General features: G+C 39.5%; 2 protein-coding genes across 8 annotated transcripts in view; one reads left to right on the forward strand and one right to left on the reverse strand.

Moving 5' to 3' along the window:
- Positions 1-9418, forward strand: part of si:ch73-204p21.2 — a 19272-nt gene extending 9854 nt beyond the window's left edge. The window contains exons 2-7 of one of the 2 annotated variants that reach the window (XM_017427217.3): positions 6629-6770; positions 6865-6925; positions 7005-7065; positions 7215-7292; positions 8278-8352; positions 8429-9418. In XM_017427217.3, the coding sequence (XP_017282706.1) occupies positions 6649-6770; positions 6865-6925; positions 7005-7065; positions 7215-7292; positions 8278-8352; positions 8429-8721 (690 nt within the window). In that variant the 5' untranslated portion in view covers positions 6629-6648 and the 3' untranslated portion in view covers positions 8722-9418. The remainder of the gene's footprint in view (positions 1-6628; positions 6771-6864; positions 6926-7004; positions 7066-7214; positions 7293-8277; positions 8353-8428) is intronic. The other variant, XM_037979997.1, reaches the window with a different exon arrangement.
- The window catches only part of LOC112450883, a 17956-nt gene extending 4621 nt beyond the window's left edge, over positions 1-13335 (reverse strand). Inside the window, exons 1-3 of one of the 6 annotated variants that reach the window (XR_005234126.1) lie at positions 12638-13335; positions 8878-8943; positions 8648-8686 (exon numbers count right to left, since the gene is read on the reverse strand). Coding sequence is in view for 4 of the 6 variants with exons in the window: in XM_037979993.1 (XP_037835921.1) it covers positions 8692-8943; positions 12638-13108 (723 nt within the window). In the remaining 2 variants the exon portion in view is untranslated. Of the gene's footprint in view, positions 1-8647; positions 8944-10142; positions 12562-12637 lie in introns of those variants that run through there. The other 5 variants (XM_037979994.1, XM_037979993.1, XM_037979995.1 and 2 more) reach the window with 5 other exon arrangements.
- Positions 13336-13350: the final 15 nt, after the last annotated feature.

Here is a 13350-nt window from a genome sequence, read left to right on the forward strand (position 1 = left end):
GCACAAATATTTTTACACACGCACAAATCCTTTTACACACGCACAAATCCTTTTACACACGCACAAATATTTTTACACACACACAAATCCTTTTACACACACACAAATCCTTTTACACACGCACAGGTAATTTGGAACCATTTTCTCTCCATACCATTAACTCTGTGTGTTAGAAAAATATCACATAAACTGCTGGATGGATTTTAATTAAACTTTTAGGACATAATCATTTGATGGATATTTACAACTTATTAACTTTTTGAATCAATCCAGTTTATCATGGCTGCCACATCAACGTTAGTCAACACAAAAATGGCTTTAGTTCATTCAGTTTTACAGATATTGAGCTAAAATTAATTTAATAACATCATTAATCACTGTTTGATGTTGGCAAAGTGAACAAAAAGTACTTTTAGTCCTTTTGCTTTGAAATGGTCACTTTTTTAATGACTAGAACTTTATTGGTTTTTCATAAAGAAAACATACACTACAATTCCATATTTAACATAACACAAACTAAACAGTGGTAGTTCCTTCTGAACTCCCCAGAACAATACCCCAAAAATATTATCAGGATTACTTCATAAAGAAAAAGTAAAAATAATAGTAATAATAATAATAAAGGATAAGTAATTAAATAATAGTAAATAAAAAAAGAAAAAAGAAATAAATACAAAGAAATAACTAACTAACCAAGAATCTACACACAAAGTAACATAATGACGCCCTGCCCACAGAAATATTGAGATTTTTACAGCATTACAGTATATTCAGTCTGTCAAATTAAGTTTAAGCCAGAGATGTCATTTAACCCACATATGAAAGATAATGGGCACATTTTCTGCTGTATTCCTCCACTCTATTCAGCAGTCTGTAAGATAATTTCTCTAGGGCAGCAAGTTGGCCCAGGGAGCTATACCATTGAGTCAGAGCGGGGATAGAGAGGCCCCTCCACTCTCCCACCAGCAACTTTCTCCCCAACATAACAGCTGTCTGCAGCCATTGTGCAAGAGAGGAGGGTAAGTGGTCCAATAATGATGAGTCCCCATGGACATAGAGCTTGCTGCAAAAGGATATATTTTGGCCAGTTATTTTTTCTGAAATTTCATGAATTGAAGACCAATATTCTTGGATTTTTGGGCATTCCCAAAGCACATGTCCTAATGTGCCATTATCCCCCTGACACTTCCAACACACCGGGGTATCTGACAAACCAACCCTGTACAGTCTGTATGGTGTCTAGTATATTCTGTAGAATCTTAAATTGCACCAATCTCGTTCTTAGTTCCCTTGACATTTTTTTCCCATTCCTAAGGATCAAATCCCACTCATTATCCTTAAAACTGAAGTTTAAATCTGCTTCTCAGGATCTCTTAAGAGACATAATATTGGGATCCAGGGCTGTCAACAACATTCTATAGTTAATAGAGGCTTCATGCCTGCGACCAAACACCTTTTTTTATAACTTCCAGTGTAGTAAATTACAGGAACAGAAGTGGAGGAGCCAAAAGTCTTAACCAATACATGTCTTAATTGCAGATATTTCCAGAAGTCCTGTCTGGATAATTTGAATTCCACAACCAGCATTTCAAAGGATTTTAATTAGCCATTCTTGTATAGGTCGCCTATTAGACATATCCCCTTTTGATACCAGGACTTCCAGAAAAAGGAGGTTTTACCTATACGGAGCTTGGGATTATACCAAACACTAGCAGACCTATCAAGATGTATTTTTTTCCATAACCATTTCATATGGGAGAGACCAGGATGCGTCTGAGTCCAAGGAGCAAGGTTAATTGATAGATACACTGCAGTCTCCAGAGTAAATCAGGGCGGAGCTCTTTCAGGGGGCAGAAACTAATGTGTCAAATGTCTGAGAGAGAAGGCATAGTGATAGTTACATAAATTAGGCATACACAAACCCCCATTGTCTACTGGTCTTTGCAGTTTTCGCAGATTCAGTCTTGTTTTTTTTTTTTCCATAAGAATAAGTTACAGAGCTTATCAAACTGTTTAAAATATATTATAGGAATATGTATCGGCAGAGCCTGTAGTAAGTAGTTAAATTTGGGAGTACAATTCATTTTAATAACATTTACCTTCCCCACATGGAGAGATACTGTATAATTGATTCCAATGCTCTACATCCACCTTCATCCTCTCTAGCAATGGCTCAAAATTCCTCTTAACTAAATTGGTAAGTTGGGGTGGAAAAGTTATTCCGAGGTACTTAATACCATTCTCGGGCCATGAAAACATGCCAGCTGGAAATATATTTTTAGGGCAAGACATAGTAAGTGGGAGAGCCTCTGATTTTGTCCAATTGACCTTATAGCTTGAAATGTCAGAAAATGTGTTGATTAGAGAATAGCAAAGTGGGGAGGGAATTTGCTGGATCTGACACAAACAGAAGAACATCATCAGCATACAACATAAGTTTATGACAGTTGTGTCCTATGGTGATACCTGGAAACTTGACGTCTCTTCGAATAGCAACTGCCAGTGGTTCCAGGGCTAATGCAAAGAGTAAAGGAGATGGGTTCACCCTGTCTGGTGCCTCTTTTAAGTTCAAATGATGGACCAATTATTCCATATGTGAGAATAGATGCCATTGGCCCCACATATAGAAGCTGAATCCAATTTATAAAGTTATAGCTAAAGCCAAAGCTTTCCAAGGTTAAAAACAGATATTGCTATTTGACTCTGTCGAATGCCTTCTCCGCATCCAACGATAGAGCAGCCATAGACATCTGACTTTCCCGAACTGCCCATACAATATCTATAAGCCTTCCAATGTTGTCAGCTGTCAGCTAAGGAGCTAGAGCGTATAAATCCAACTTGATCTGGATGCACTAATGTAGTTAAAACTTGGTCCAAATGATTAGCTAGAATTGTTGATAATATTTTACTCTCATATGATGTTAAACTTATAGGTCGATAATTCTTGCAATCTGAGGGTTCCTTGTCTTTTTTAAGCATGAGTGATAGTAGCTTCTGAGAGTGAAGGCAGCAACTTTTTCCTCTTAAATGATTCATTATATGTGTTCAAAGGTAGGGGTGACAGTTCTTCGGAAAATGCTTCATAAAACTCTGATGTGAAGTCGACTCTGTGACCTCGATTTGTCTTTCTAAATTAACTAACTTAATAGTGTTCGCTTTTTTCTTAAATGAAGCCTGCTGGATGACATGACCCCTCAAATACGCCTTTAGCACTTCCCATGCCACTCCAGCAGAGGGAGCAGAGGGAACATTGATATCTATGTATAAATTAATTTGTGATCTGGGAGATTCTTTAAAAGCCTCCTCCAGTAAGAGACTACAGTTTAACCTCCATCCAGTACTTCTCACAGTAAAATTAATTGCAATCATATGAAGATAAATTGGGCTGTGATCTGAAAGTATTATGCTCCCAATGTTAATAGAGGCGATTAATGGCTGGGACACCAAAAAGAAATCAATTCTTGAAAAAGATCGATGTGGGGGAGAGTAAAAAGTGTAATCCGTCCCAGAAGGATTTTGTAACCGCTAAATGTCAGCAAGACTACAGGCTTCACACAAACCTTTAAGCACACTGTGTGTTTTTGGAATACATGGTATCATAGCACTTCTGTCTAATGTCAAATCTATCACCTCATTAAAGTCTCCTGCTACAATAATGGGACAATTCCCTAAATCCATTCATTTCTTCTCTAGCTGTCCAAAAGAGGAAGGGTCATTAACATTCGGTGCATACACAATTGCCAAAATAATATTATATCCTTGGATTTCACATAGCATTAGAAACATCCTCCCTTCTTTATCTTTGATCTGCTTTAGGCATTTAAACTGCAAATGTTTATCAGTGAGTGTAGCCACACCTCTACTTTTACTATTGCTGCAACTTGCACCCACAAAACCCACTCAACCTGCACCCAGTCTGTATGATTCCAGCAGGGAGAGATGTGTCTCCTGAATAAACACAATATGACATTTCTTAGCTTTGATTAAGGAAATCATCTTTCTTCTCTTTACAACGTTATTTAGGCCTTTGCTCATAAAATCCAGCTCATAAAACTCAGATTATTGCTACTAAATGAAATCTTCGAGATGTATGTAGGGCAAGTGATACTGTAAACATACTCTCAATATTAACATCCTAGGGCCGGGCAAATAAAAAGAAAAAATACACACAACCCAGAAATGAAGAACAACCCCCCACCCAACTACCCACATACAATGAACAACTTTCCAAATATATCTAACTAAACAATAATTAAACAATCAACCCTTACTCTGGTCCAAGATCCTACACTTAACCTACGCCATCTGAGAGCCACCCCCTCCCCCCACCCTTTCTTAAACAACATAGGTGGAGGACATGCAGTCAAGCGGAATAATATGCAGTAAGACTTTAAGTTCGCACCCATACAGTTCAGAAAAGAAGCTAGACAGTCAAAATACCCCATAATCCTAAACCAGTCATATTGAATATGGAGTAAACAGGTATAGATATCAATCAAATGCACATAACTTAATATTACTGTAAAACTTATCAGAGTTCAAACTTCGTAAACAAAAGAAATGTTTATATCACCTCACCAATAATGTCCAAAGATGGATCTAAACTCTAAATAAAAAGATCAGTTCCCTGCATTAACGTATCCGTACATATCCAATGTGTAAGTCTTGTCAATGATGTCTTCCTCGGTGGGTTTGCACAGTCAAAATCTCAGCCGGTCAGTCCACAGAGCGAATGTATGCCAGGGTCTTCTTATGATCCTCAAAGCGATCACGCCCATGTGAAGTTATCACATTAAGCACAGCTGGGTAGCTGAGGGAAAAGTGAACCCGCTTCTCATGCAATAATTTCTTACATTCATCAAACTTTTTACGCTTGTCATTGATAAGCTTTGAGTAGTCAGGAAACACCATAATCCAACGCTCTCTCAAGGTCACATTTCCTATTTCATGTGCTGCCTTGGTGATGCGTTCTCGGTCTTGAAATCTCTCAAATCGCGCAATGATGGGTCTCGGGCGGGAGGGCTTATTGCTCTGATTTTAAGGTGGTGGACCCAGTCTGTGTGTCCTCTCAATTTCCAATCCCTCTGGAAAGTCAATGTTGAGAAGTGTTGGTAGAGTTGCTTTTAGAAATGCCACCATGTCATTTCCTTTACAGGATTCAACAAAGCCCAGAATGCGCAAATTATTCCTCCGTGTCATCAATTTTCTGCCTCAGTATTTCCACCTCGGCACTGGAAGCCAGGGGGTTTGCCTCTTGCTTCTGGCGTGCATCTTCTAGAAAAGACAGCCGATCCTCCGCTTTAGCTATCCGGCTAGCGATGTCCGCAATTTTCCTATCAGTTGCATTCATTGTATTTTGTATCTCTTCAAGCTTCTTGTCTTGACTTTCAGACTTCTCTACAATAAGAGCTGAGAGTTTAGCCAGTTCCACAGCTACCTCGCTAGACACATCCGAATTCAAAGTTTCGGAGGGTGAAACCCAGTTAGTCTGATCTTGAGCTAGGTTAGGTAAGCTAGCATTAGCAGCCTTGCTACTTTTACTGCCTCCCCAAGCCATGCTGGGTTTGACTGAGTTTCTGGTCGTCTTTGACATCCTCCCAATAGCGCAGAGATATTATCCAGTATATGACGCTACTTACTCGGCTCCTTGTATAATTTATATGCAGAATAGGGTATGAGGGAAGGCACAGAGTACTCCTAGGCAATCATCTTGTCGAGCGCGTCACATGACTCAAATGGTCACATTTTTAAATGTATTCTCCATATCTGAAAGAGAAATTTTGACACTTGCTGTTTGTTTAGATAATGCCACTACTACTGTAGTACTTGAGCTGCTGTACTGTATGAGAAGTTCTGCTCCAGATCACTTATTCACCCATGTTGCCCCCAGACATTAACATTCCATTCCCAGATACTGTTCACGATCATAAAAATACTATCACTCATCAAAGCCTGAGTTTCACTTAAAGAGAAATTAAGAAGGGTGGTTCTTCCTCTGGAGAAACGTGTTAATTACTTGTCAATAAATTAATGCAAACTCTTAATCAGCTGGTTTTTGTTCAATAACATGATCAATGAGCTGAAACGTGTCTGTCTGATGACAATCTGAGGTTTGCAACCTCTTCTTCTGGCAAATCCACTTCATTAATAGATTTCCTTCTCCTTGTCAGCACTGAGCTCTGACAATGGTTAGCCAACTGTCTGACAACAAAAAGCAAAGGATGTTTCAGTTGGTCAAAGTGAAGAGAGCTCCACTGCCCGTTTCTGTTTCATTTAACACAACACACCTTGCATCACCAGAGTGGGGCAAGCCCACAACTCATTCCGCATAAACATCCAAAGCCAGCAAAGCAGGGACCAAATATATGAATTAAATTATTATTTTCTGTGTTATGAATTAAAATATGCAATGTATATCAAAGAATAAAAACTGTAAAAAGATTTTTGTGTTTACTTGTTTGCAGTTATTTTAAGGGACAGCAGCTGTTGGGCCCTAATGACCCGACACCACTAGAATCTGACATTAGAAACCAGAACAAGTTCAGGTTTTTGTTGAAAAATGAAAAATTAACATTCTGACACTTGATAGGTGGCGCTGTTGAACCTGGAGGTGTTTGTGTTGTTTCAGTGATTTCTGTTGGTGGAAACATGGCTGCAGTCGGAGTAGAGGTAACCGGATCGAGCTTCCTGTCAATAGTACCCATCGGTTCCTTCATTCTTCTCTTCCTCCTCTTCATCTTCCTCACAGCTCTCTGCAGCGAGTGCAGCAGGTGAGTTCTGCAGCTCTCACCACTGATTCACATTTTACAAACAAACACCTTGACTGTTCCTGTCACCATGAATAAAGCTGTGTTTGTGATGCAGACGTTCATTTGAGCTCCAGGATCCACAAGTGGATCGGAACCCGTCAACTCTCATCAAAGTGGTAGGACATGAAGAATCTCTGCTTCCAGCACAGAAACCTGAAACGTGTCTGAACTGATTCTTACGTGACTGATCAACAGGTCAAACTAGAGGAAGTCAGGGAGAATCCAATGATCGACGACATCCAGAAGGATGAAAAAGGTGAGAGACAGAGTACCTGGATAATGTAAAAAAAAAGAACCTTGAAGATCTCAGAATGTTAAACTGATTAATTAGGTTCATTGAAGGAGCTTGTTGAAGAGTTTTATAAATCTGCTTTCATTCACTCAAGATTAAAGCTTCTGTTTCAGAATTTCATCCTAAAGAAGACTCAGCAGTAACATCCAGTTCCTTACAGATTAAGGACAAAGAGCCATCAATTGTCAAAGGTCAGGTTGGTTCATCGCTTTTATTTAATACCAAGAACAAAATTAATTAAAAATGCAAGCATCAATGAATGCCCCTTGCACCTTGGCAACACTCCAGCCTGTGATGCTAGAAGCATAGCCACACCTATGCAAAAACACCTGATTTTCTAAGAGGTGTTTGTTCAAATAAAAGAGCTGGAAAGACCAAAACTGTCTTCAAAATGGGGAATACAATTCAAAATGGCTGATGTACATGTGTAAAACAATACCAAGGAACCTCAACTTCCTTATGTTCTAATGTGGTGTTCATTATGGACATGTCCTGACTAGAACAGAAGTCCAATAACAGAACACCACTTGGGTTAACATCAGAGAGGCCGTTCCTCCCAGTCGACGTGTTGCCTCTCACAACCTTCCTTTTATTTGTAATGCCACTACTGTGGCTCACAAAATAATATTTTTTTCTGTTCTCCACCTCATTCACTAACACATCGATTTCTGCCTCAGTGAAATTGTGCTTCTTTGCTCATTTCTCCATCATTGCCATTGGTAACCATGAAATAACATTGATCATCTGGCTCATTTAAACCCACCTTCACATTCATGAGGTGCTTTGCATTGACCTTTTATGGCTGAATGTGGGTGTGTGGAGGGCAGAATCGGATGTGGGAACATGTGCGCAAACTTTTAGGTACAGGTGTGATTTATAAAGGGAAGTTGCTTGCTGGTGTGCGTACGCATGGTTTTATAAACCTGATTTTTTTGTGCATACAACATATTTGCCTTTTGGGCATTCACACTCTTTTAGTGTGAATCCTACGAAATCTTTTATAAATGAGACCCCAGATCAGTTTTATCATGTCCTGATACAGAAACCCTCAGAACTAAAAGATGATGAGCTTTATTTTCCCATTGTTTTGTTTTAAGTATCTTTTAAAATTTCTTTAACTTTAAAAATTATTATTTTTGACAACACTTGGCTAACTATTTTTCCCATGATGTTCAGACTCAACTCCTGAAGAGGAAACCACAGTCTCATTCACTCCCTGGAGGAGCCACTTGATGTCACCGCAGAGCAAAGGTCTGACTGTGACTGAAAATAACAGAATAAAAGAGAATGAAATAAATCAGCTCGTTAATGATATCTGTGTTCATAGATGTGAATGGCTTCTTCCCTTCAGACTCTGCCCACATCTACGACATCATTGAACGAAGGCGGGGTACCAATACCAATGAACTACCACAGCCTTATTACCAACCATCACAGCAGCATGGCAGCAACAATGAAGAGAACTACACTCGTCCTGTAGTGACAACAGATGACAAATATTCCATTTACGCTAAAGTCTCCAAGAAACTACAGCTGAACAACTCACCTGCTAGCACACCTGAGAAGGAGGAGCAGGAGGAGGAGTCTTCATCATGCAGGAGGATGGAGGTGGAGGGATAATGGACAGAAAGAGAAGGACCAAACAATTATGAGGATGAAAACATGAAACAGAAGAAAATAAGAGAAGAATGAACAGTCCTCGTGCCTCAATGCCACCCTAGCTTGTTTTGTGATCCATGCATGCTGCCACCTCCATGCAATCACACAAGGACTCACCTGGAATGTGTCAAATGATTTCTCAATGGGTGGGAGCAGGGGATGGGAGGGTAAAACCAGATTCCACTGTCGTGATGAGAGATTTTATCATAATGTTTACACATGTTAAATATGAAACCTCAAACAATCATGTACATTTTGGATCAGTCACTGTTGTGTGTGTGATCACCCTGTGATGGAAGACCTTCTGTTGGCTGTGTTATCATTACTTCTGTTTGTTGGTGAAAGTTTAGTGAGGGTGTGTTATTGATCATTTTATCTAAGAATTCTTATGGCGTTTCTTAGATGTGAACAAAACCTATTCATGTATTTGTGCTTTTTAAGAACTGTTGCTCCACACTTACTTGGAACATGTCTGCAGCAGATAGTGATGTTAAGGAACCTTTATGTTAACATGCAGATGTGTTCAGGACAGAACTCTCATCCAACTGGAGTATGTTTTGGCTCTGATTGGACCATGCATAAAGCATTCAAAGCCACTTCCTGTTTTGGTGGTGAAAGAATGGTGAGGACAATATACTGCATAAAATATTATATATTATGCTGTTTACTTCTTCAAAAATGTTTATTAGAGGACCCTCAAAAACCATCAAGCATTTGACCCTCATCAATCTGTTTTAGATTTAATGATTTGTGTCTGAATTAACAGGACTTCCTGTTTTGTGGGAAAATGCTTAACTTTGAGGTTAAGCCATGACCCACTCCATTTAAGCTTTTGATAATCAAATGTCTTGAAAGTATACATAGTGATTTTCAGCTTGATATATTGAAACCTTTAGAGGAACGAGTTTAAATATAGTGTGAGCAAATTTCACAAAATAGTGTCTTTAGTCCAAAATGGCCAACTTAGGGCAACAGGTTCTCTCAGGGCTGTTTTCAATTGATCCATTTAGCCATGCCAACTTATTTTGGGTATGTATATTTGTTTAGAACTAGAGTAACTTTATTCTTGTGAAGTTTTCTGTAGATTGGAGAACATGCACTACTGTATGTGGGATTGACACCAACATTTAGAGTCATGGCGAGATAATAAAATTCAGTGTTGCCAAGGACACGCCCTTTACCAAAAAGAGACACTTCTAAAAACAAATAATGTTACGCTGTTATCTGACATGGTCTGAAGTTGATATGGTTAAGAAGGTGAAAAAACAGATGTTCATGAGAAAACAGTGTAACCTCCTATACTCAGTGGGAGGGGCTAAAACAATGACAAAAAATGCACATGTAAATGTTTTTTGGTTTTTTTTAATATTGCGGGGGGGGGGGGGGGGGGCACAATTGATCCATTTGTCACAACCACATATGTGTCTGTAAATATGTTTTGTTTTAGCCATAGATCATCTGTAGGCATTCTGATGCAGATTCAAGACAAAATACAGTGCCTTAAAAAGTCTTCACACTTCTTGAACCTTTCCACATTTGTCACATTACAACCACAAATTTCAAAGTATTTTATTAGGATTTTGTGATAGAGCAACACAAAGTAGAATGTAACTGTAAAGGGGAAGGAAAACAATACATGATTTTCAAAACATTTTACAAATAAAAATCTTTTGTTCCATTGTTCCTTGTAAAACAGCTGCAGATCAGTCAAATTGGATGGAGACCGCCTGTGAACACCAATTTTTAAGTCTTGCCACAGATTCTCAGTTGGACTTAAGTTTGGACTTTGGGCCATTCTAACACATGAATGTACTTTGATCTGACTCATTTTAGTAGCTCTGGCTGGATGTTTTGGATCATTGTCCTGCTGGAAGGTGAACCTCAGCGTCAGACTCAAGTCTTTCAGATCCTCTAACAAGTTTCCTTACAGGACTATCCTGTATTTACCCTGATCAATCATCCCATCAGCTCTGACCAGCTTCTATGTCCCTGCTTTAGAAAAAAATCCCCACAGCATGGTGCTGCCACCACCATGTTTTACAGTGGGAATGGTGTGTTCAGGGTGATGTGCAGTGTTAGTTTGGTCTGATCTGAGCAGAGCAGCTTCTTCCACATGTTTGCTATCTCTCCCACATGGGTTGTGGCAAAATGCAAACTGGCCATTTCTTTAACAATGGCTTATTTCTTGTGGACAGTCATGTCTTGGTATGTTTGCAGTTGTGCTGTACACTTTTCATTCTCATATGATGAATTGAACAGAACTCATAAGATGTTCAAAGCTTTGGACATTGTTTTATAACCTAACTCTGCTTTAAACTTTGTAACAACTTTATCCCTGACCTGCCTGATGTGTTCCTTAGTCTTCATAATGCTGTTTGATCACTTGTGTTCTGTCATAAACCTCTAAGACCTTTACAGAGCAGCTGGATTTGTACTGAGATTAAATTACACACAGTTGGACTCTATTTACTAAATAGAAAAATTCCTCAAGAAATTATGTATTTAGCTGTGGTGGCCATCTTAAATCAGATGAGTCCAAAAAGTAATCAGTTGTAGCAGTTGAAACGATTGTTTTCTGAGAGTTTCATAAAAATCGGTCCAGTGGTTCATGAGATATTTTGCTAACAGACATTGTCCCCAACAGTTTCTGGCAAAGTTTTAAACAAAGAATGGAAGATCTGTTAGCACAGAGCATGCACATTTTTCATGAACACATAATCAATCTTAAGGTCAATAATTGCAAAACTGACTGAACTGTAGACATTTTTTGTGATTTCTAAGTTAGTTTTGTCAGCCATCTTGAATCAGGATAACTCTGAAAGTTAACCAGATTTATGTGGTCCCTATAAGGTGACATCTGAAGGATGATTCCTCTGGATTTTAGTTTAAGTATCAGACTAAACGGGGTGAATAGAAATACACACTATCCTTTTGATTTTTATTTGTAAAAATATTGAAAACCATGAACCATGATTTTCCTTCCACTTCACCATTATGCATCACTTTGTGTTAATCAGTCACATAAAATACCTGGAAAATAGTTTGCCGTTTGTAATTGGAATGTGACAAAATGTGGAAAAGGTTTGAGGGGTGTGAAGCCTTTTTCAAGACACTATGTATAATTTACAATAACATTTAGTATGTAATCTTGTAAATGTACATGTAAATGTAATCTTTACAAAAATCTCAGCAGACATACTGTCACACTGATCTGACAGGTCTCTGTGTGACGTGACTGAGTGTGCGTCTGCATGTCGAATGAGCAACTGATATCTGATCCCAGAACGATTTTGGAGTACACATTAACTGCCAGGTGTGAATGCTCTCAATCAGAGCTGTTCACTTGAAATTGAATCACCCAAGACAGATATAAAAGTGGCAGGTCTGAACAGGACCTACTGTATGATTTCAATAGGCCTTTGCACAGTATTTGAAGCTTGGGCCTAATTATAAGAAAATCACATCATGTGTAGTTTATTTTATTAAAATAAGGAAGATACTAAAGCAGCAAGTCTGAGAACACCTTATATAGCCACAGGACTAACTGCCCAGGACAGAGAACACAGCATCACCTGCAGGCTAAAGGGCTTGGCACTCAGCTGCTGCCGAGCCTAAAAGCAGTATGTCTGTCTCTCACCGCACACCTTGGCTAACAGGCACTTGCTCAATGGAGCAGCTGCTGACAAGAATCAGTTAGCGGACCCGGAATTTCAGCCCAGACACAGGAGTTGACAGTTAACTTGTCTTTATTGATCAACAAGGAGAATGCTAAGCGTAGCAAGAGGGCCTCTGATCGCCGCACTGAGAAGAGACAAGATAGTTTCGTTATCCACACGAAAACCAGGAAGTAACCACGGACTGAGGAGGTTACACTGACCTGGATGATGGTGTGAGGGGAACCTGGACACGATCCTTGCAGGATAGCGGCAGAGCGAAGTCCAGGAACGGGTGTGAGGATTAGCGTCTCCGAGAGGTAGGCCGCGGGAGCAAAACTTAACACTTGGTCAGACGGGCAGGGGTCGAAGCCAGGAGATCCAGAACCAGGCAACGGTACCAGTGGGGCAGGCGAGAAATCCAAAGCCAGGTCACAGGCAGGGGTCGATGTCCAGAAATCCAAAAACCAGCAACTATCCGACAGGGGCAAGGCGTGAGGAAAAATCCAAAAGGCAAGAGCAGGGTCGAGGCACAGGAAGTCAGTCTGTGAACGCTGGAGAATTACTTGCTGTTGGTCTTTCATAATCTGGCACTGGAGGAGAGAAGGAGAATATATAGGGCCCAGCCCAGGTGTAGAGGAGGTAATCAACTGAGGACACAGGTGACGAGAATGATAATTACTGGCAAGAGGCATGGCATGGCAAACACAGGCAAGATTATTACAGCTGCTCCCCAATTTTTTAAGTGGTTTTGCAAACCAATGTTTCTGCTTACTAAAATCAGAAGAAAAAAAAACTATTACTGTAACTGACCAAAAACTTGATCCGAGAATAATTCCCTCCTGCTAAAAAAGGTAAATCATAAACCAGGGGTATGAGAGTCCAGCCCTCAGGACCTGCTGTACTTTCAAAAGTTCCTGCTTTAATACACCTTCAG

The sequence above is a fragment of the Kryptolebias marmoratus genome, linkage group LG15 (genome assembly GCF_001649575.2).
Source record: "Kryptolebias marmoratus isolate JLee-2015 linkage group LG15, ASM164957v2, whole genome shotgun sequence".
Taxonomy (NCBI): domain Eukaryota; kingdom Metazoa; phylum Chordata; class Actinopteri; order Cyprinodontiformes; family Rivulidae; genus Kryptolebias; species Kryptolebias marmoratus.